We start from the raw sequence: 23075 nt of genomic DNA on the forward strand, positions 1-23075 counted from the left end.
CTATATAACAGTGAAAGTCGGGCGCCAGGGTTTTCCTTTGGGGGTACAGAGTGTCAGAGCAATATAGCTCTGGAACTAGACCTTTCTGAATCTAATTTTATATTTTTATATAAGATTTACTTCCATGTCCTGAAAGAGACTGCAGTCTACTCTGTACTGTAGGAGAAAAGCCTGCCAAGATACAAAGCAAAGGAAAATAGCTTCAGGGTCTTGGCGCTTGGTGTGCAGCTCCCCACTCCCAGAGGGAGGCGCTAGAATGGAAGTTGTACCCCAAGTGTGGGCCTAGAATCCCAGAGCTAGAGGCAGGGCCTGAACGCTGCTCTGACTCAAAGCACATGGGTCCAGTATGTGGGACCAAACACACCCTTCTGGCGGGCATCGAGCCACGGGAGCTTGAGCGGGGCTGTGACAGCAAACTTGGAGCTGCTCCATGGACACTAGAGCACTGTGAGTGGAAAGGGAGTAGGGCTGGGTGATCCCAAACCTTTCTGAAGTGGTTCACAATTTGTTCTCCCTAAAGTGATTCAGCTCCCCCAGACACTCCAGTTGGTTCAGCATACCCTTGCTAGAGCTCCCCCTTGAGTGCACTCTGCTTTCAGTTATTCTCCAGCAGGGCACAGGATCGTTAAAGAAAACAGACCCAGGCTTTGCAAACGGGGTTTCTAAAATCTTTCCTTTACTTTAGACAGCATAAGAGATACCGAATACACACAGTACAATATCTGCACTCCATTCCCTGCCTCAGTGAACATTAGATCATAAGAATGGCCATACTGGGCCAGATCATAGGTCCATCTAGCCCAGTATCCTGTCTTCTGACAGTGACCAATGCCAAGTACTCCAGAGAGAATCCATACCCTGTCGACCATTCCTAGCTTCTGGCAAACAGAAGCCAGGGACAACATCCCTGCCCATCCTCGTTAAAAGCCACTGATGGGCCTATCCTCTATGATTTTATCTTGTTCTCTTTTTCCCCCTCTTATAGTCGTGACCTTCCCAACATCCTCTGGCAAGTTCCACAGGTTGGGTGTGCATTGTGTGTAGAAATGCTCCCTTTTATTCATTTTAAATCTGCTGCGCATCCATTTCGTTTGGTAACCCCTAGTTCTTGTGTTATGGGAAGGCGTAAATTACACTTCTGTATAGACTTTCTCCACACCAATCATGATTTTATAATATTTTCCAACTTATTATCTATCCTCTTCTTAATGATTCCCAACATTCTGTTCCCTTATTTGATTATTGCTGCCAATTGTGTGGATGTTTTCAGAGAACTATCCACAATGACTCCAAGAACGTTTTCCTGAGCGGTAAAAATTCATTTAGACCCCATAATTTTCTATGCATATCTGGAAAGATGTTTTCCAATGTGCATTACTTTGTCCACACCACCCTGGAGTGAACTCTGGGATTTGGTCAGAGGCCTCTAGGGTGTCCAGGGGTCACCTCCTGTAACTCATGGATTCTCCTCCAGCTGGAGTCTGTCTCACTGCTGCAGCCACAGCCCTGCAACCAAAGAGTCCCTTGTGCCTCCTGTGTGCCTCTCTCCCACCCCAGCTTCTTCTGGCTCATCCAGTCTCTGTGTTTTAAAAAGGGCTGGATCAACCCCTCCTCTCTCTGTTCCCTTTCCTGGGGAGGTTCCATTCCTTCCACGCCCACCCCTCTGCAGAGAACCTGGAGAAAACTGTCTTTTATGTAGAATGCAGTCACTCCCTTGTTCAGCATCGGTGAGATCTGATTACGTGCTGAGAGTCATAAATGACCATCCTATTTATAGACAGATGCCTCGGTCCCAGCCTCCTGCCCCTGGGCACAAGGCACCTGAGTGGAGAGTACTGGAAAAGCCCAAAGACATAAGGATAACAATGGTTCAAAGCATCATACGAGACTTAATGGTGTTTCCACTCATCATGGGTTTACCGGGACAGTCTGGTTTTTGGCTACTGTGTCGGGGTGCCCACGTAACCAAGACACAGGCACCCAGCATCCCAGGGCCCTTGCCACTGGTGATGAGTTTGCTTCATTATCATTGTCCAAACTCTCTCTCTTTTCTCTGAATCCCTGTTGACCTCTCACCCCAAGATGGCTGCATTTTAGAGGCACAGTGGATCTTTCAGGATGAAATTTGTTCGTAGATGAACAACACAAAGCCAAATTTGGAGGCCATGGCCCGAAGTTTTCTCTGGACCCAGTAAGGCAAAACTCCCCTTGGAGTAAGAACTGAGTAAAGACCTCAGGAACCAACTGTGTGTGAATGAGCAGAGACTGTCAACTCCTCGTCTTGCATTTCAGGGATCTGGCTGATAATGAATGGACACTTACCTGATTTTTATCTGCTGGAAAGCATGGAGCTAGAAGGGCTCCTCACTAGAATAATTATAAGAATTTTTCAGCATTGGCAAGACATCTTCTCTCCTAGCTTCATTTGAGAAGTCAGCTGAAATGTTATGCATGAAACATTCAAAAAGGGCATTAAGAACTCCTAAGGATGAAGATTCCACCACCTCCCTAGATAACCCATTCCAGTGCTTCACCATCCTCCTAGTGAAATAGTGTTTTCTAATATCCAACCTAGACCTCTCCTACTGCAACTTAACACCATTGCTGAAAGCTAAGGAAATAAGCCACACAATGGTCTCTGCCCTCAGGGCTTTGCAGCTGAGCTTTTAGGGCCCACAGTCTGTGGGATGCACAATCTCAGCTGGCTGCCTCGCATCTCTGCTCCCAACTCTCAGTTGATTTTACATGATTTAATGGATTCCCTCTCCGTTTCAGATTGGTCTGTCTGCCCAAGCGCTGCGTCCTCACGGCACTCACTGCAGGTTGCTTGCCAGGCTGCACCAGATCCTGTCCCAAGCCCACGGCAGAGGAAGCCCAGTTTCGCGGTAGGTAGGGTTGGAAGTTGAAGATGATCCAGCAAGTGGATGGGATTGGGGAGAAGGGGAGTGAGCAACAGGGTGGGGTTTTGGGGGAAAAGGTAGACCTGAGGCAGGGCATTGGAGGAAGAGGGGAAGAAGGGAGTGGGGTCTTGTGGGATAAAGAACAGCGGAAGCAACCTTATGGAAAAAGGTGTGGCAGGAAGCAGGACCTTGGTAAATTGACAGGGCAGGGCATGGGGCCTCAGAGGTCCAGTTAACAATTAGAAATGTGGTCATCCTATGAATAGTACGCAGACCGATTCCTCAGTTTGTCACATTGACACAGCACAGTAAGGCGAGAAAAGAACTTAATGTCACTTTGACTGTCCAATCAGTAGTTCATGGAAGGGGGCCCAGCACCATGTCACCCGCCAGCTCTGCATGGAGCTCAATCTCAGAATCAGAGCACATGAAGAATACGTTAGGCCCCTTTATGAGTAAAGAGCCGGAGCAGCCTGCCCTGGATCTATTTGGTCCTCACCCCATAGATGATAGAGTTTAGCATGGGGGGGCATCAAAAGGTACACATTGGCAATGAGAATGTGGAGACGCAGGGGCACATTCTAGGCAAATCTGTACAGGAGGGAGATGAAAAGACTTGGGATGTAAAAGGCTTGGGATGTAAAAGGATAAAAAAGTGGGAGTGACAGATTTCAAATGTCTTGATCCGGGCATCCTTTGTGGGGAGGCTGAAGATGGCCCTGAGGATCTGGGTATAGGATACAGCAATAAAAATCCTATCCAGACCCATCACAAAGAATATCACGAAGAGGCCGTAGTAACTACTGACATGGGTGTCGGCACAGGCAATCTTCACCATGGCTATGTGTGCACAGTACGGTTTGGGGATGATGTTGGTTCTCCAATATGGCCACTGTCTTACCAGGAAAGGATAGGGCAGTACAACCATTCCACTGCGAAGCACCACAGCCAGTCCAATCTTGGCCACCGCAGGATTTGTCAGGATGGTGGAATGTCTCAGGGGAATCACAAATTGACACGTAGTGATCCAAAGCCAAGGCCACAAAGATCCCAGACTCCATCACTGTGAAGCAGTGAATGAAGTACAAATGGATGAGGCAGGCACTGAAATTGATCTCCCTGGAACTGAACCAGAAGATGTTCAGCATTTTGAGCAGGGTGGACATACACAGAAGCAGGTCACTGGTGGCCAGCATGCAGAAGAAATAGTACATGAGGCCATAGAGGCTCGGCTCTGTTATCATGATGAACAGGATGGTAAAGTTTCCCAAGATGTCTATGGTGCACATGGTGCAGAAGGGGATGGAGATCCAAACGTGGGCTGCCTCCAGGCCAGGAATGCCGAGCAGGATGAAGGTGGAGGGGTTGGTGAAGTCAGTTGTGTTGGAATCTGACATGGATAGGGGAATATGTGTCTCCTGCTTGTACCATACTTTTTCCTCACCTCCTGTATATGCCTAGGCTGATGATCGCAGTGCAATTACCTGGATGGAGAGACAATGTTAATATGAGATGTTACATGCACTACTGGAGGCTGTTCTCATGGGTGATGCAGATTGGTCGCTCAAATGAGGTTACTAATCTCAATTCCATATTTTATGGTATTCCCTGTCTGAATAATTCCCACATATTGTGGTGTAGGAAACTTTACAGGGCACCAGCAGCAACACAGTGTGGACACTGGTTATCCATCGTTATTCCTTAGGCCTTGTCTACACCGCCAAGTTTTTTCACAAAAAAAGCATCTTTTGACGAAGAAACAGTGGAGGTGTACACACATCAAAGCCACTTTCAATGACAGAACCCCTCAGTTTCAGTGACATCATAAAATCACCTTAACAAGAGATTTAAGGCCTTTTATGCAAAAGTTTGCTCATCAAAGTGCTACTGTAGACACTTGCACTTGTTTTTATCACTAAAATTGGCCTCCAGTAGGCATCCCACATTGCCCATCCTGACTGCTCTGGTGAATAGTTTCAACTCCTCTCCCCTGCACCGAGGTGAACACCTTTTGACAGCCCCCCTTTAAAGGCCCAGGAAGTTAGAAATTCCCCTTCCTGTTTGCTTGGTGGGGAATGCTCTCATCACACCTTCCCAGGTGGCTGTGGTGGCTCAATGCTTGGGACACTGCTGAGCATCTGGATCCTGCTCATTATTTGGGGAGGAGGCTGTGCAGTCCCAGCTGTGCTCCAGCTATAGGAATGTCAATACCAAAGGACAGATTTTGTGCAGCTTGTGGGAAAAGAGCTACAATCAGGACACACTGCAGTACACAGCAAAAGTGGAGGAGTTGAGACACATGTACCAGAAGGCCAGGGAGGAAAGAGTATCTGCGGTGCTTTGCCCCAGACCTGTCATTTTTATAAGGAGGCTGGACAGTCATCTGTCTAGTGTGGTTAAGATACAACAAATCCTGCGTCTTGGCAGGGGGTTAGACTAGCTGATCCTTGCAGCACATTCTAACTCAGTCACTCTTTGATTCAATCATATAAAATCCTAGTGTAGACCAGGTCTTACTCAAACACAACTTACGGAGCTCAATACTGGGGTAACTGGGTGAAATTTAATGGCCTGGGTTACACAGGAGGTCAGACTGAATGATCTAATGGTCCCTTCTGACTTTAAACACTATGAATCTTTTGATACAGAGAGTAGTTCAGGCATTTATATTTATTTCATAACAGATGAACAAGGGGACATTCCAACCCTGAAACTCTGAACATATAAAATTGATAAAAGAAAACTGTTTACATAATCCATATTTGGCCTGTGGAACTCCTTGCCACAGACATTACTGTAGCAAAGAGCTTAGCTGAATGGGAGTCACAAATGAATTGGCCATAGTTGGTGGTGCTGGTGACACGACTCATCGTTAAGTCTGTCTGACACCTTCAATTACAAGACTTCATTTTCAGTTGCATATACGTTGGCCAAATATTAACCTGAATTTTCCTATGCTGGGTGTCTACTTCCGGCTGAATTGCATTTTGAAAGTTGCAGGCATAACAGTTCAGCCAATTTCTAGAATGAAGATAGGAGACAAGATGTCTTGACCATGTTGAAAAAATGTTATATTTCTGCTAGTGAGGCGCCCTAGCACCTCCATGCCTTTCAACAGATAAAGTCTGGTAACAGCTCTTCCATACCCCACAGCCTCTCCCCCCGGCTAACAGCCAAAGCCCTAAATTGCAAGAGGAGGAGGTGGCAGTGTCTGTACATTAACACACAACTGGCTCCTGAGGTTTTATCCAGTTCTTACTCCAGACGGGATGTTTTTCTGGACCACCTGCTTGAGGGCTTGTCTACACTTAAAACACGACAAGGGGGCTGCCATAGCGCTTCATAGGGGCCTAAGCAAACTGCAGCCCTCAGCCTCCGAATCTGGCCTTGTCCTGGACATCTACTAACAGCTTTCATTCCGGAGGATCCATTGTGCCCCTGAAATGCAGCCCCCGTAGGGCTGGAGCCCATCACTAAGGAGCACAGAAAAGAGGGACATTTTGGTCCATGATACTAAAGCAAATTCAGCACCTGTAGCAAGGGCCCTGGCATGTTTAAAGGCTGCGTTAAGTGGAAAGGAATACAGACCTCTCCTCTATCCCATCATGCTTATGTTGCACTTGGTTTGTTGAACAGAAAGAGATGGGGACCTGTGATTTCTGAGAAGGAAGCGTCTTCTCTGGGAATATCCTTCAGGTAACCGTGTCCCAGACCTCTCTCAGTCGAATATCTGTAGCAGCATCCCACGCCGAGAGCTGACTGGGCTGTGCACTGTTTATAATCTAGCTCTGTGCAATCCCACTGGGGTTTGCTCAGGCCCTTGGGGAGAAGCGGCATCTGGATGTAAACAGGCTGGAGACCAGACACATCCTAGCCAGTCTCTCTCTTTCCATTTCTGTGCTTCTGTGTTTGTTATCCAGCTTTAGCTGTAACAATAATTAAGGGAACTTCCCAAAGGGAGATGAGAACTCTTGGGCTCTCCACTGCACCACTGCTTGGTGTACATTGTTTTGTTTTTTTTAAATTATAGTTGATTACAAAAAAGCTAGGGATAGTGTCTAGGTCTCATAGTATCTGCTGCTGTCTAAATGCCTAGGATGGATGGGCAGACACTAGACAGACAGATCTGGAGAAACATGACTGAGGGGAGACACTTTCTGGAAGCATAAGGTTGCTAAGGGATCAGAGAATTGTAATTCTCATCAGTAAGTATTCTCATACCACGTAGAACCTTTCACTGAAGGATCTTTAAAAGACCTAGGAAAGGAAGTCACTATGAATGTATCCCAATTATATCCATGGGTAAACTGAGGAACAGGGAGACATGAGTTGGCCAAAGTCACACAGAGACTGACGCACAGACCCCTGGAGTCCTGACTTCCCTGCCATAAAAACAGCCTCTCCATCAGTAACTGAGTGCATGGTAAGCGGGAAATGGACTTATACAGTTGCAAGGCCTGTTCTTCAATGCATGTGATGGACTTCTGCAGGTTGCAACATGGAACGGGGAACCCGTGAGGCCTCTCACATACCAAGCTGGGCCCCTTTCTCACAGTGATGCCAGGTCTTGCACTTACACAATCATACACAGACAGAGACACACCCAGCTGCAGTTACATGAAAGCTTTCACTAGCCACTCATGAACCAACAATAGAGACACTCCAGCCAGTTCCCCCCAATTCCCCAGGCTAGGACCCCAGACTGTGCTGTCTTGCCCTTGTCAGAAGATTGACCAGTGTAAATTTCTTGCCCCAATCTCAGTTCTATACGCTAGACAGAATTTGAATCAAGGAGTGTCTCACCTGATGGGACAAACAGTCCATCTATCTTTAATACACAGGCAAGAAATCCCTTCAGCTTGCGAAAACATCCCCAGTTCAGTAATTATTTGTAAGGTGGTTCCGGATGTTGAGTTGTGGGGGGAGTTAGGCCAAGTGACAATGTCGCTTTCCCCTACTACAGCTTCTGCCATGTGGAGGAAACTTCACTTTTTCCAAGCAAAAGCCCCCAGCACATTTAGTGGAAAAGTTCAGGCACAGGATGGAGTCCAGAGACACATGAGCTGGTCACGTGCCCCTGCCTACTTTGATGAGTCATGGCAGGGGCCATTTCCCATATCCTTGCTAGAATATTGACAGGAAAGTCCATCAGGTCGGGATAACCTTCAAAGGCCTAACATGTTTCTTAATGTCCCATTACTGAGAGGCCTCATCTGGAGTAATGTGTCCCGTTTTGGGCCCCACACTGTATACAAGAAGGATGTGGAAAAATTGGAAAAAGTCCAGTGGAGGGCAACAAAAATGATTAGGGGGCTGGAGCCCATGACTTATGAGGAGAAATTGAGGGAACTGGGATTGTTAGTCTGCAGAAGAGAAGAAGGAGGAGGAATTTGATAGCTGCTTTCAACTACCTGAAAGGGGGTTCCAAAGAGGATGGATCTAGACTGTTCTCAGTGGCGGCAGATGACAGAACAAGGAGTAATGGACTCAAGCTGCAGTGGAGGAGGTTTAGGTTGGATTTTAGGAAAAACTTTTCACTAGGATGGTGGTGAAGCACTGGAATGGGTTATCTGGGGAGGTGGTGGAATCTCCTTCCTTAGAGGTTTTTAAGCTCAGGCTTGACAGAGTCCTGGCTGGGGTGATTTAATTGGGAATTGGTCCTGCTTTGAGCAGGGAGTTGCACTAGAACCTCCTGAGGTCTCTTCCAACCCTGATATTCTATGATTCTATGTTACCGAGGGGCAAACACATTTGAAATAATGGTACATAGTCAATATTCCTAACTTTAGGTACAAAAATAATACATGCACACAACTAGGGTAATCGTATTCAGCAAATCATAACTTTTCCATTGATATGTTACATGACAAACTTTCTATAAAACACATCATAATCATATCACAACAATAAATATGGGGACATGCCAGTGTTGCTTTGGGGCTCCTAATGTCAGGATTGTTTGTCAATGAGTAATGCAGTGGCTGTGTGCCCAAGGCTTTAATTAGGTTTTGACCCTACAACTCCCAAGTATTGCAAACATTATGGTGTTACCCATAGGTGTTCTTGCACAGTTTTCTGTACCTTTCAACACTTTGTAGCTCAGTCTAGTGATCTCAAAAGTCAGCAAGTGCCTTCTCTGGGTCACTTGAAATATCTGTGCACCATTGGTTTCCATTTTGCTTTTCCAGTAGTTGATATCTCAACACAGATAGAGCAGCAGAGAGTCCTTTGGCACCTTATAGACTAACAGACGTTTTGGAGTATGAGCTTTCGTGGGTGAACACCCACTTCGTCAGATACCGTTGTTACCCTTCCCTTACTAGTTATAACAGGGGGCAAGAACATGATGTGGTGCTGTATGATTGAATATGACCATTTTTATCATTCTTGCTACCACGGTTATATAATTGCAATAAATGTTGTACAAAGTATGTCCTGTCAGGTGTCAATAGGAAAGTTATGATTTGCTAAGTATGATTATCCTGTGTATATGCATGTATCATCTTTGTGTCTGAAGTTATTAATATTGGCAATTCTAAGCAGAGGGCAGAGGATATTTATGCACTGGTTTCTAACAAGGAAGCTCTGAGTAAGGACTAATGACCCTCAACCTGCTTTGGCTATTTCCAGAGAGACTTTTGCAAGCTAGGAATTTATTCCGTTACTGTTGTGATCCTGATCTCTGAACACTGAAAAACCACTTGGATGTTTTTCCATTTATTACTCTTCTTGTTTTCTTTTATTATTAAACCTTTAGTTTTTAATGGCTAAAGGGATGGCAGAGTTGGATTATTGCATAAGGTCTGAGTTATATATGGACCTGAATAAGTGACTGGTGTCTTCAGATTGGAAGGACTTGATATGTGGTGGAAATTGGTTTCCACTGACTGCTCATCATGAAATCCGGTGTGCGAATGGTGTGCCAAGGGCTGGGATGTGTCTAGTTAACCAGTGTGATGAGACGGAAGTTTACATTTATTACTGGCTTGGTATAATGTAACCATAGAAAAACCGCCAGCCTGGGGTGACTCTACCCTGTTTCTCAGCAGTTTGTCCTGAGTTTGGCATCCTCAACCATGTCCCACTGAAGCACGGTCACACATGGACAGAATTTACTGTTGATAGGCTCTACACACAGTATTGCTCATTCCTCCCAGGAGGTATCCTCCTTTTACAGATGAGGAAACTGAGGCAGCAGGAAGGAAATGTCTTGAGCCAGGAAAATAGCCCAGTGTCCCTTGCTTCCAATCTCTTGTTTAGTGTCTCAGACCTGGCTTGTATGGTCCATGCAGCTGCACAGATTCATGGTGCTTTCTCTCCATTGGTTTCTTTAATGCTGGGGATCGCCCCTGATTTCAGTGAGGCTGCAACCCCTTACACCACCTGAGGATTTGGCCCAAGACCAGCCAGCTGGGAACGAAGAGTCCCAGCTCTCCTGCGGATTCGCTGGATGAGCTTGGGCACATATTCTCCTTGCATTAAATGTAGATAATTATTTATTATTTCTAGTGTGCTGCTACCAAAAGCCACTAATCAGGGCTGCAGAGTCACAGCCTGCACTGATGTGGTTCCTTACAGCACATCCTTGTCCATTCTGTACACTGTAGAGTTCCAGGCAGCGTGTGGTCCCTGGTAAAGAAGCAAGACAAGGCTGAAAACTGAACTGTGCGGAAACCTGTTTGTGTGGCTGTAGTTTTTAGCTGTTCCTTCATTAAATCCCTCCTGTTTAAGAAGGACGTCAATTCCACTGATCACGACACAGAAACAGCCTCAGTGTATCTAACACAACACAGAGGAGCAATGCGAGTTCATGGCCAGAGCAGTTGTGCAGGGAGGAAGAGGGGTGTCAGGATTCCCAGATTCTATTCTCAGCTGTGTCACTGATTCGTTGTGTGGCCTTGAGTAAATCACTTTAGCTCTGTGTGGCTCTGTCCATCCATGACGTGGGGAGAACCCTGCCTGGCAGCCTAGCTAAAGAACTTCTAGATGTAGTGATCAAAAGCATCAGGAAGAGTGTATGTTAGACTCAGCTTCACTGTTCAGCTTCAGCCCCTGGGCAGTGGGAGCCCTGTTGTTCCAGATAAGGTGCTGTATAAATTGCTGGGTAACAGTAGCTGTGCCATTAATCTCCCGCCCTGTGAGCTACTGCAGCCACCCAGCCTCTGCCCAGCATCCCGCCTTCACAGCTAATGCAGGGGCTTATCCTATCACTGCTGTCAGCTGTTGTCCTCCTAGCTTCAAAAGTGATCCCTTGCCCTGCCGCTGAGGCCTCCCTCACGACAAACAGCTCCCAACCCATCCCCACTGCAGGGACCCTGCCAGGTACAGGCCCCCAGCAAGGAGGAACAAATCATAGAATATTAGGGTTGGAAGGGACCTCAGGAAGTCATCTAGTCCAACCCCCTGCTCAAAGAAGGGCCAACCCCAACCTGATCATCCCAGCCAGGGCTTTGTCAAGCCGGGCCTTAAATACTTCTGAAGATAGAGATTCCACCACCTCCCTAGATAACGCGTTCCAGTGCTTCACCACACTTCTAGTGAAATAGTGTTTCCCTAATATCCAACCTAGACCTCCCCCACTCAACCTGAGACAATCACTGAAAGGATGGAAATAAGCCACACAATGTTCTCTGCCCTCAGGACTTTGAAGCTGAGCTTTAGGGCAACAAGCTGTACGAGGCACAATTTCAGGGTATTTCTACACTATGAAATTAGGTCGAATTTACAGAAGTTGGTTTTTCAGAAATCATTTTTATACAGTCGATTGTGTGTTTCCTCACACAAAATGTTCCAAGTGCATTAAATTGGCCAACTGCATCCACAGTACCAAGCCTAGCATCAACTTCTGGAGCGTTGAACTGTGGGTAGCTGTGAGTATCTATCTCACAGTTCCTGTAGTCTCCACTGCCCATTGGGATTCTGGGTTGAGATCCCAATGCCTAATGGGTCAAAAACAGTATTGCGGGTGGTTCTGGGTGCATATTATCAGGCCCCCCTCTTCCTCCCTCCCTCCCTCTCTCCCTCCGTGAAAGCAATGGCAGACAATGGTTTCGCACCATTTTTCCTGGGTTACCTGAACAGACACCATAGTACGGCAATCATGGAGCCCGCTCAGCTCACTGTCACTGTACGTCTGCTGGGTGCTGGCAGACATTGGACTGCATTGCTCCACAGCAGCAGTTCATTGCCTTTTGGTAGCAGACAGTGCATTACGATTGGTAGCCATCGTCCTATTCCTGGGTGCTCTTTTAGCCGACCTCAGTGAGGTCAGTCAGGGGCTCCTGGGCAGACATGGGAGTGACTCAGCCAGGTCATTCCCATCTTCTAGTGAGCACCCAGGAGATGATGATGGCTCGCAGTCGTACTGCACCGTTTTCTGCCGAGCAGCCAGGAGATGACGATGGCTAGCGGTCATACTGCATCATCTGCTGCCAGCCTAAGATGTAAAACATAGATGGATCAAAACAAGAAATTGACCCAATTTGTTTTGTTAAATTAACAGGCTCCTAAACCCAGGGTTTTGAGTTCAATCCTTGAGGGGGCCATTCTGTGTGACAGTTGTTTGTGTTTCTCCTTGATCCAAAGCCTTCCCTGTTGTTGATTTCAATTCCCTGTAAGCCATGTCATCAGTCGCCCCGCCCTCCATGATCAGTGCAGAATCAGAAGCACCTTTTTTCAGTGCACAATCAGAAGCTGCAAAAGCAAACCCAGGCGAGGAGGCGACGGCAACGTGGTGACGAGAGTGATGAGGACATAGACATGATCATAAACTTCTCACAAAGTGCAGGCTGGGCAATGTGCCCAGCAATGTGCACATCATGCTGCTGAGCTCTGCTGCTGAGCTCTGCATGATCACCAGTGCTGATCACCTCGCCACACTGGCCAAACAAGAAATGAAATTCAAAAGTTCGCGGGCCTTTTCCTGTCTGCCTGGCCAGTGCATCTGAGTTGAGAGCGCTGTCCAGAACGGTCACAATGGAGCACTCTGGGATAGCTCCCGGAGGCCTATACCATCGAATTGCATCCACACTACCCCAAATTCGACCCGACATGGCCGATTTCAGCACTAATCCCCTTGTCACAGGTGGAGTAAAGAAATCGATTTAAAGAGCCTTTCAGTCGATAAAAAAGGGCTTTGTCATGTGGAAGGGTCCTGGCTTAAATTGAGGTAACAATGCTAAATTCAAACTAAAATCGTAGTGTAGACCAGGCCTCAGCTCACTACATCGCAGCCCTGCTCCCAACGCTCAGCTGATTTTATTTAGTTTCCTGGCTTCCCTCTCTGCTCCAGAATGTCCTATGAGCCCCAGTGCAGTGTCCTCACTGCTCGTTCCTTGCCAGGCTGCAGCAGATCCTGTCCCAGCCCCAAAGCAGAGGGAGTGGGGGGAGGAAGGCAGAGATGATCCAGCAAGTGGAAGGGTTTGGAGAGGAGGGGAGCAAGTAAGAGGTCGGATTTTGGGGGAAGATGTTGAGAATGGAGCGGGGCCTTGGGAGAATAGGTGGGATGGGGAAAGGGGCCTTGTGGAAAGAGGTGGATCAGGGGGCAGGGCCTTGGGGAATTGACAGCACTGGGCATGGGGCCTCAGATATCCAGTTAAAAGTAATTAGAAAGGTGGTATCCAGCACCATGTCACCAGCCAGCTCTGCACAGACTTTGGTCTGAAAGCCAGAGCACCAGGAGAAAACGTTAGGCCCCTTTATGAATAAAGAGCCAGAGAAGCCTGCCCCGGATCTGTTTGGTCCTCACCCCATAGATGATGGGGTGCAGCATGGGGGGCAGCAAGAAGTACACATTAACAATAAGAACATGGAAATGCAGGGGCACATTTTGGGCAAATCTGTTCATGAGGGCGATGATGAGACCTGGGATGTAAAAGGCTAAAATGATAAAGAGGTGGGAGCCGCAGGTTTCAAAAGTCTTGATCCGGGCGTCCTTTGTGGGGAGGCTGAAGATGGCCCTGAGGATCAGGATATAGGACACAATGATAAAAATCCCATCCATACTAATCACACCGAATTGCACAAAGAGGCCGTAGTAACTACTAACACGGGTGTCGGCGCACGCCAGGTTCACCACAGCTATGTGTGCGCAGTATGGCTGGGGGATGATGATGGTTCTACAGTAAGGCCATTGTCTTGCCAGTAAGGGATAGGGAAATACAACAATGCAACCACGCAGCACAACGGCCAGGCCAATCTTGGCCACCCGGGGATTCGTCAGGGTCATGGAATGTCTCAGGGGATTACAGATGGCCACGTAGCGATCCAAAGCCATGGCCAGGAGGATCCCAGACTCCATCACATAGGAGCAGTGAAAGAAGTACATCTGAGTTAGGCAGGCACTGAAACTGATCTCCTTGTAACTGAAACAGAAGATTGCCAGTATTTTGGGCAGGATGGACGTATAAAAAACCAGGTCGGTGATGGCCAGCATGCAGAGGAAATAGTACATGGGTTTATGGAGGCTCTGCTCCATCTTCACAATGAACAGGATGGTGAAGTTCCCCAAGATGGCTATTATGTACATAGTGCAGAAGGGGATGGAGATCCAGACATAGGATGTCTCCAGGCCAGGAATGCCCAGCAGGATGAAGGTGGAGGGTTTGGTGAAGTAGGTTGTGTTGGAACTTGACATGGAGTAGAAGAGAAGGTGTCCGACTCTGAGGCAGAACAGTGTCTCCTGTATTAACCGTACGTTCCCCTGACTTACTGTGTGTGCCGAGGGTCTAGGGTGTTGGTCACAGTATAAATACCTGGATGGAGAGACAATGTGAATCTGAGACACTATATCCTCTACTGGAGGCTGGTTTCATGGAGGGAGTAGATTTTCACTCTGATAAATGACAGTTTCATTATTCAGAGAAATGAATTATGAAGAACTGACCCTACTAATTCCAATTCCATATTTTGTGGTGCTCCCTGCTCAATAAATCCTGCACCTCATGGGGTGGGAACCTTACTAGGCTGCAGTAGAAATCACGAGTGTGAATACTGATTATCCACCATTGTTCCTTAGGCTTTTCCTACACCGACACGTTTTATTTATGTATTTATTGATTGTCAATAATCCCCTTTTGCCAAAGACACAGGGGCAGCGTACACACTGCAAAGCCACTTTCAACGACAGACTCCTCAGCGTCAGTGACATCATATAACCATCTCGACAAGACTTTTCCATAAACTTTTTCTGGCAAAGTGCCAGTGTAGACACTGGTGCCTGTTTTGATCACTGTAATTGGCCTCTGGAAGGCGTCCCACATTGCCCATCCTGACTGCTCTGGGGAAGAGTTTAAACTCCTCTCTCCTGCAACAAGGTAAACACTTTCTGCCCCTCCCCCTTTAAAGGCTCTCGAATTTTGAAATTCCCCTTTCTGTTTGCACGGTGTGGAGTGCTCACGTCACACCTTCCCAGGTTGTCATGGTGGCTAAATGCTGCGGACACTGTGGAGTTTCTGGAGCTCCTCGGTATTTGGGGAGGAGGCTGTGCAGTCCCAGCTGTGCTCCAGCTATAGGAATGCTGTCAAGGTTTTTCCCCCACGTTGAACTTTAGAGTACAAAAAGTGGGAACCAGCATAAACACTTCTAAGCTTAATTACTAGCTTAAATTTGGTACACTGCCACCAGCCAGAAGTCAGTGTCTGGCACACTTTCTGTTCCCCCAAAACCTTCCCTGGGGAACCCAAGACCCAAACCCCTTGGGTCTTAATAGAAGGAGAAATTAACCATCCCCCTCCTTTTCCCCCCAGACTCTCCCCTCCCTGGGTTGCCTTGAGAGGTTTCACACTGATCAAACTCCTTGGTACTTAATACCAAGAGGAATTAACCATCCCCCTCCTTTTCCCCCAGACTTTCCCCTCCCTGGGTTGCCTTGAGGGGCTTCTCACCGATCCAAACTCCTTGGATTTTTAAACAAGGAAAAATCAATCAGGTTCATAAAAAGAAATCTTTTAATTAAAGAAAGAGAAAAAGTAAAAGTTATCTCTGTAAAATCAGGATGGAAAATGCTTACAGGGTACTCAAATTCATATAGACTAGAGGGACTCTCCCCCCTCCCCACCAGCCTGAGATTCAAAGTTACAGCAAACAGAGGTAAAAATCCTTCCAGCAAAAACACCATTTACAAGTTAAGAAAACAAACATAAGACTAATCCACCTTGCCTGGCTATTACTTACTATTTTGAAACCTGAAAGACTGATTCAGAAAGATTGGGAAAGTCTGGGTGTACCTCTGGTCCCTCTTAGCCCCACGAGTGAACAACGAACAACACAAAAAGCACAAAAAAAGACTTCCCTCCACCAAGATTTGAAAGTATCTTGTCCCCCTATTGGTCCTCTGGTCAGGTATCAGCCAGGTTTACTGAGCTTCTTAACACTTTACAGGTAAAAGAGACATTAACTCTTAACCATCTGTTTATGACAAATGTCAGTCCCTAAGGGCAGATTTCACGTAGTGTGTGGGAAAAGTGCTCTGATCCGGACACACTGCTGTACACAGCAAAGGTGAAGGAACTAAGGCAAATGTACCACAAGGCAAGGGAGGCAAACAGTATCTTTGGTGCTGTGCCACAGACCTGCCATTTTTATAAGAAGTTGGATGTTGTCGTCACCGGTGACCCCATTTCAACCGCCAGCAGCCCCGTGGCTACTTTGGTGGGGGTTCTCCTGTCAGCACACATAATCTACCTCTCTGAGAGGTGGTAGCTAGGTCAATTTAAATTCTTCAGTAGACATGATAATTTATATACCAGGGTTAGACTGATATAGCTACATCTCTCAAGGGTGTGATTTTTTTTATTTTTGCTATAGCAAAAAAGAGAAAACACAATTTTAATTTGCTTTAGCAGAGGCAGAGCATGCAAGTCACGGGAGGAGATAGTAGCAATTTTCTTGGCCCTGGTTAGACCTCAGCTGGAGTATTCTGTCCAGTTTGGGTCTCCAGTATATAGGAAGAACATACAGAAACTGAAAAGGATCCTGATGAGAGTGACAAAGACGATCCACAGGATGGAATGCAAGTCATATGAGCAAAGGCTGAAGGAAAAGGGTATGTTTAGTTTGGAAAATGAAGGATTAAGGGGGGACATGAGAGCAGTCTTGAGATACTTGAAAGGCTGCCATTAAAACTATGGAGGAGTGTTGCACATAGGGCAGGGAAGAGGCAATGGTTTTAAACTACAGCACAGCAGATTTAGGTTTAATCTCAGATAAACTTCCCAAACGTAAGAACAGATGCCCTGGCAGGTTGTGAAAAGTCCTTCACTGGAGGTTTTCAACATAAGACTGGATAGTCATCTTTCTTTGATGGTTTCAACACAACAAATCCTGCAACTTGGCAGGGGTTAGACTGGCTGATCATTGCAGCCCCCTTCTAACTCTATCGCTCTTTGATTCCATGATATGAAATCCTAGTGCAGACTAGTTCTTACTCAAAGACAAGTTATGGAGCTCAGTACTGGGGTAACTGGGTGAAAGTTAATGTCCTCTGTTATACAGGGGGTCACACTGGATGATCTAATGAACCCTACAAATCTATCTATATAGAAAGCAGTTCAGGTATTTAAATTTATTCTGTCTCATAACACACTGACAAGAGAACATTCATTTACACTGAAAAAATGAACATAGAAAATTGATTAAAAAAGAGTGCTTACATAATCCATATTTGGCCCGTGGAACTCCTTGCCACAGATATTATAGGAGCAAAGAGCTTAGCTGAATGGGAGTCACAAATGGATTGGCCATAGTTAGTATTGATGGTGTCACCAACAATCGTTAAGTCTGTCTTACACCTTCAACTACAAGACTTCATTTTCAGTTGCCTATAAATTTGCTAAACATTAACACGCAGCTGGCTCCTGAGGTTTTACTCAGTTCTTACTCCAGACTGGATGTTTTTTCTGGATGACTGCTTGAGGTCTTTTCTTAACTTAAACATGACAGAGGGGCTTCCATAGCTCTTCATGGGGGCCTGAGCAAACTGCAGCCCACAGCCTCTGAATCTGGCCTTGTCCTTGACGTCTACTAACAACTTTCATCCAGAAGGGTCCATTGTGCCACTCAAATGCAGCCACCTCAGGGCTGCAGCTCATCACCAAGGGGCACAGCAAAGAGGGACATTTTGGCCCAGGATACTAGAGGAAATTCAGCACCTGTGGCAAGGACCGTGGGATGTTTGGTGGCTGTGTGGAGCAGAAATAAATACAAATCTATTCTCTACTAAATCATGCATATGTTACACTTGGATTGTTGAACAGCAAGAGATGGTACCTGTGATTTCTGAGATGGAAGCCTCTTCGCTAGGAATCCCCCTCAGGTAGCCGTGTCCCACACCTCTCTCAGCTCAATATCTGCAGCAGCATCCCATGCCGAGAGCTGACACAGGATGTGCAATGTTTATTATATAGCTCTGTGCAATCCCAGTGGGATTCGCTCAGCCTCTAGGGGAGAAGCAGCATCTGGATGCAAACAGCCTGGAGACCAGAGACACTCTAGCCAATGTCTTTCTTTCCATGTCTGAGCTTCTGTGTTTTTTGTCCAGATTTAGGAGTAAACAGTAATTAAGGGACCTTCCCAAAGGGAGATGAGAACTCTTGGGCTCTGCACTGAGTCAGAGAGGAATTGGCTGCTCTGTGTATTTGTGTATATTTAAAAATTATAGTTGATTACTTAGAAACCTAGGGATTTTGCCTTTGTCTTTTAGGATCGAGTGCTGTGTAAATGCCCAGGATGGATGGACAGATAGCAGACAGATAGATCTAGAGAAAGATGACTGAGGGGGGACAAGAAAACTTTCTGGAGGCACAAGGGATTTTTGCTAATGGATCAGAGATCAATAATTCTCATCAGTAGCTATTATCATACCTTGTAGAACCTTTCACTGATGGATCTTCCAAAATCCTAGCAAAGGAAAGTCACTATGAACATATCCCCATTTATCCATAGGCAACCTGAGGTACAGGGAGACATGACTTGGCCAAAATCAAATAGAGAATGACAGACAGAACCCAGGAGTTCTGAGTTCCCTGACATAAAAAACGGTCTCTCCATCAGTAACTGAGCGCATGATAAGTGGGAAATGGAGTCATACTGTTGTAGGGCCTCTTCACTGGGTAGGAGTGAGGGACTTCTACAGGGTGCAACCTGAAAGAGGGGCTCCCGTGAGCCCTCTCATATACCAGCCTGGGCCCCTCTCACACGGTGAGGCTGTGAAAAGCTGCAAGCCCTTCCAGGTCTTGCACTTACATATCCATATGCAGACAGAGACACACCCAGCTGCAGTTACGTGAAAGCTTTCAAAAGCCATCCCTGAACCAGCAATAGAGAGGCTCCAGCCAGTTCCCCCAACTCCCCAGCCTAGGATCTCAGAGCTGTGCTGTCTTGCCCTTGTCAGAAGACTGACCAGTGTACGTTTATTGCCCTGTCCCTTTCCCTCAATGGGTAGAGGACAATGCACCAGCCCCTGTTCCTGAGCAGATTTCCCTTTATATGTCAAAGATACTGTTTTCGATAAATAAATAGAAAGCAGATGTACTAAGTACAGAAAAAAATTATTGTAAGTCATTATAAATCATAGAGAACAGATCAAAGTTGTTTACTTAAGAAAATTTAAAAAAATTACAATGTAAGTTCTATACCCTAGACAGGATATCAATCAAGAAGTGTTCTCACCCTGAGGAGACAAACAGTTCACTCATCTTTCATACCCAGGCTAGAAATTCCTTCAGCTGGGCCAACATCACTCGTTCAGTCCTTATTCCTAAGGTGGTTCTGGGTGTTGAGTTGTGGGGAGAGTGAGGCCAAGTGACGATGTCACTTTCCGCTATTATAGCTTCTGCCATGTAGAGGGAGCTTCATTTTTCCAAGCAAAAGCCCCAGCACAGTTAGTGGAAAAGTTCAGCCACAAGATGCAGTCCAGTGTCACATGAGCTGGTCAAGTGCCCTTGCCTGCTTTGATGAGTCATAGCAGGGGCCATTATCCATATCCTGGCTAGAATATTCACAGGAAAGTCCATCAGGTGGGGATAATCTTCTTCTAAAGCCTAAAAATGGTTTCTTAATGCACCATTTCCAAGAATGGTTCATTCATAATATGCTGGCTAGATCAGCTGTAAACTACATTGTGGCTGTTACTGAGGAGCAAACACATTTGAAATCAGGGGAGGGATGGCTCAGTGGTTTGAGCATTGGCCTGCTAAACCCAGGGTTGTGAGCTCAATCCTTGAGTTAGCCATTTATGGAACTGGGGTAAGATTCTGTTTGGGGATTGGTCCTGCCTTGAGCAGGAGTTTAGACTATATGATCTCCTGAGGTCCCTTCCAACCCTGATATTCTATGATTCTACTGGTACATTGTCAATATTCATAACTTTAGGGACAAAAATAATACGTACATATAACGAGGGTGATCATGTTCAACAAATCATAACTTTTCCATTGATATGTTACCTGACAAACTTTATATAAAACACATCAAATCATATCACCATAGTAAATATGGGGACACGAGGGCGTTGCTTGGGGCACATATCAGACCTCACTCCTTAGTTTACTGCAGAAATACTTGTCAATGACTAATGCAGCGGCAGTGTGCCCAAGGCCTTAACTAGCTTTTGCCCATGCAACTCCCAAGTGTTGCAAACATTGTGGCGTTACCCACAGGTGTTCTTGCAAAGCTCTCTGTACCTTTCAACACTTTGTAGATCAGTCTAGTGCCTAAAGTCAAAAGTCAGCAAGTGCCTTCTCTGGGTCACTAGAAAAACTCTTATTTATGTCTCTGCAGCATTGCTTACCATTGTGCTTTTCCAACTGGTGACATCCCAACACAGATATTCAACAACTCCATGAGGTGGCGTGACTCAGTTTCCCCTTTCATACAGCAGACCAGGTTATTATAGTTTCCTAATGAGAAAAGCTTTGAACCTCCTCACAGATGTTAGCTGAGAAGCACTGTCCCCATACTCATAGCATGGCTACTAGCTTTCCCAAAATCATAGGATTTACAATCAATACTAAATTCTTTGCTATAAGGTTTATATATCAAAGGTATCAAACTTGCATCATCAGATTTAACACTGTCACCATCCATTGGGTGTTCAATTTCTCTATGAACCTGGCATGTGTTTAGTTACTGTTTTTCCTTCCCCCTCAGTGTCCTGTTCAGTGGGGATCTCAGTCTAAGGTTATCTTTGGTGTCTTGGTATGTCGGGGTGAGGTAAGGATGTAAGGGGACTTTGCATGTTCGCTAGGCCTCTGTGGAGTATAGAGGAATGGGTTAAAAGAAAAATGCTTCCCATTAAGTTTTTAACGCCTCTGTCTGAGCTTTATTCACAATAGACGTTTGTGTCTGCCCAAAATTGTCAGCTAGAGAAGACATTTCATCCAGTGTTCACCTTTTGTCCCAGAGACACAGTTTTACATCATCTTTACATATATTTAAGAAATACTCTTGAGCAACAACATCAAACATTCCTTTAACGCTTCTAAACCTTTGCCCTTGCCCACTTTCCCATCAAATTTCATTTTGTTTACAATTCCACATTACTTGTTATCAGCAGCATTTTAGGATTTGTAAATTTCACTCTGTGTATTTCAGGGTAATCTGAAATTGTTTCAAAACCATTTATTTGAATTTAGAATAATCCAAAAGATTCTCAATTGGCATTTTATTGACTATATCCAGAGCTTTACCAGTTACTTTGAAATTAGAGTGGGCATCTGCTAGTTATCAGGAATCTTATGAATCACGCACAGCCTCTCAAAGATAGAGAAGTAGTCACTATCTTGTTAGATTGACCTGTGCTTGGTAAAGCAAACCCCATTCTTTGATGAATTTATACTGCTTCTGTATTTTCACTTCATGCATCTGACTGAGTGGGTTCTAGCCCACAAAAACTTATGCTCAAATAAATGTGTTAGTGTCTAAGGTGCCACAAGGACTCGTCATTGTTTCTGTGTGATGCAGACTACCACAGCTACCACTCTGAAACTATTCAGCAATATCACCTGTCTCGTGTATGCAGGACACAGCTGTTCACATTGTGGACTTTTGGAGAGGTTTCTGCATTTCTCCTTTCCAACCTGTGACCACCTCTCCAGTCAAATCTTTTTCTTTTAGCTGTGTTTTAAAGTATTGAGTTGTGGGAGGAATGAGACCAAGTGGGGGAACTGCTATGTGGAGGGAACTTCATTATCCAAAACAGAGATATCAGCACAGTTAGTGGAAAATTACAGCACAAGATGGAGTCCAGTGCCACATGAGCCGCTCACATGCCCTTGCATCCATGGTCATTGTGTTAATTGATGAGCCGTGAAGTTGAATATCCATTTGCAATGTGCTGGCTAGGCTGGATGTAAACTACTTTGTGGGAGTTACCAGAGGAGAAATGCATTTGAAATACAGGTAGATAGTCAGTATTTTTACTTCAGAGGCAAAAATGATACAGACACACAAAAGGATAATCACATTCAGCAAACCACAGCTTTTCCATAGATACCCACATGACATTTTTGTACAAGTTTTGTTGCAACTATATAGCAGTGGTGAATATGGGGGTGCTAGGGTGTTGCTATGCGGTACAGAGTATCACAGCAAGAAAGCTGTAGAACTAGAGCTCTCTGAAATCTAATTTTGTATTTTCATATAAGACATACTTCCATGTCCTGAAATAGACTGCAAACTATTCTGTACCACAGGAGAAAAGCCTGCCGAGGTACAGAGTAAATGAGACTATCCTGAGGGCCTTGCGCTCCCCACTCACAGAGTGCAAGAATGGAAGCTGCACCCTGACGGTGGGCCTAGAAAACCCAGAGCCAGAAGGTAGGCCTGAACGAGCTCTGACATGGATCCAGGTGGTTGGGACACAAGCTTCTGGTGAGCGTCGAGCCATGGGAGCGTGAGCAGGGCATGTGACAGCAAACCTGGAGTGCCACATCAAGCTAGAATCCTGTGAGTGGAAAGGGGAGGGGCTGAGTGATCACAAAGCAGTGAGAGGTCCTCAGTGTTCTCACCCTAATGTGGTTAAGCTCCCCACAGACACTCCAATGGTCAGCACACCCTGACAGAGCTCCCCCTTGGGTGCACTCTGTTTCCTGTTCTCGCTTTCAGTGCGGCACAAGATCGTTAAAGCAAACAGACCCAGGGCTTCAAAAGGGTTTTCTAAAACATTTCCTTTACTTT

At 45.9% G+C, this 23075-nt stretch overlaps 1 protein-coding gene across 1 annotated transcript; it reads right to left on the reverse strand.

Moving 5' to 3' along the window:
* Positions 1 to 13587: 13587 nt before the first annotated feature.
* On the reverse strand, positions 13588 to 14535 carry LOC127053559 (olfactory receptor 52M1-like). The gene has a single exon (XM_050958535.1). It carries the CDS (start codon positions 14533 to 14535, stop codon positions 13588 to 13590), a length of 948 nt encoding a protein of 315 aa, XP_050814492.1.
* Between the last annotated feature and the right edge of the window lie 8540 nt (positions 14536 to 23075).

The sequence above is a fragment of the Gopherus flavomarginatus genome, chromosome 1 (genome assembly GCF_025201925.1).
Source record: "Gopherus flavomarginatus isolate rGopFla2 chromosome 1, rGopFla2.mat.asm, whole genome shotgun sequence".
NCBI lineage: Eukaryota > Metazoa > Chordata > Testudines > Testudinidae > Gopherus > Gopherus flavomarginatus.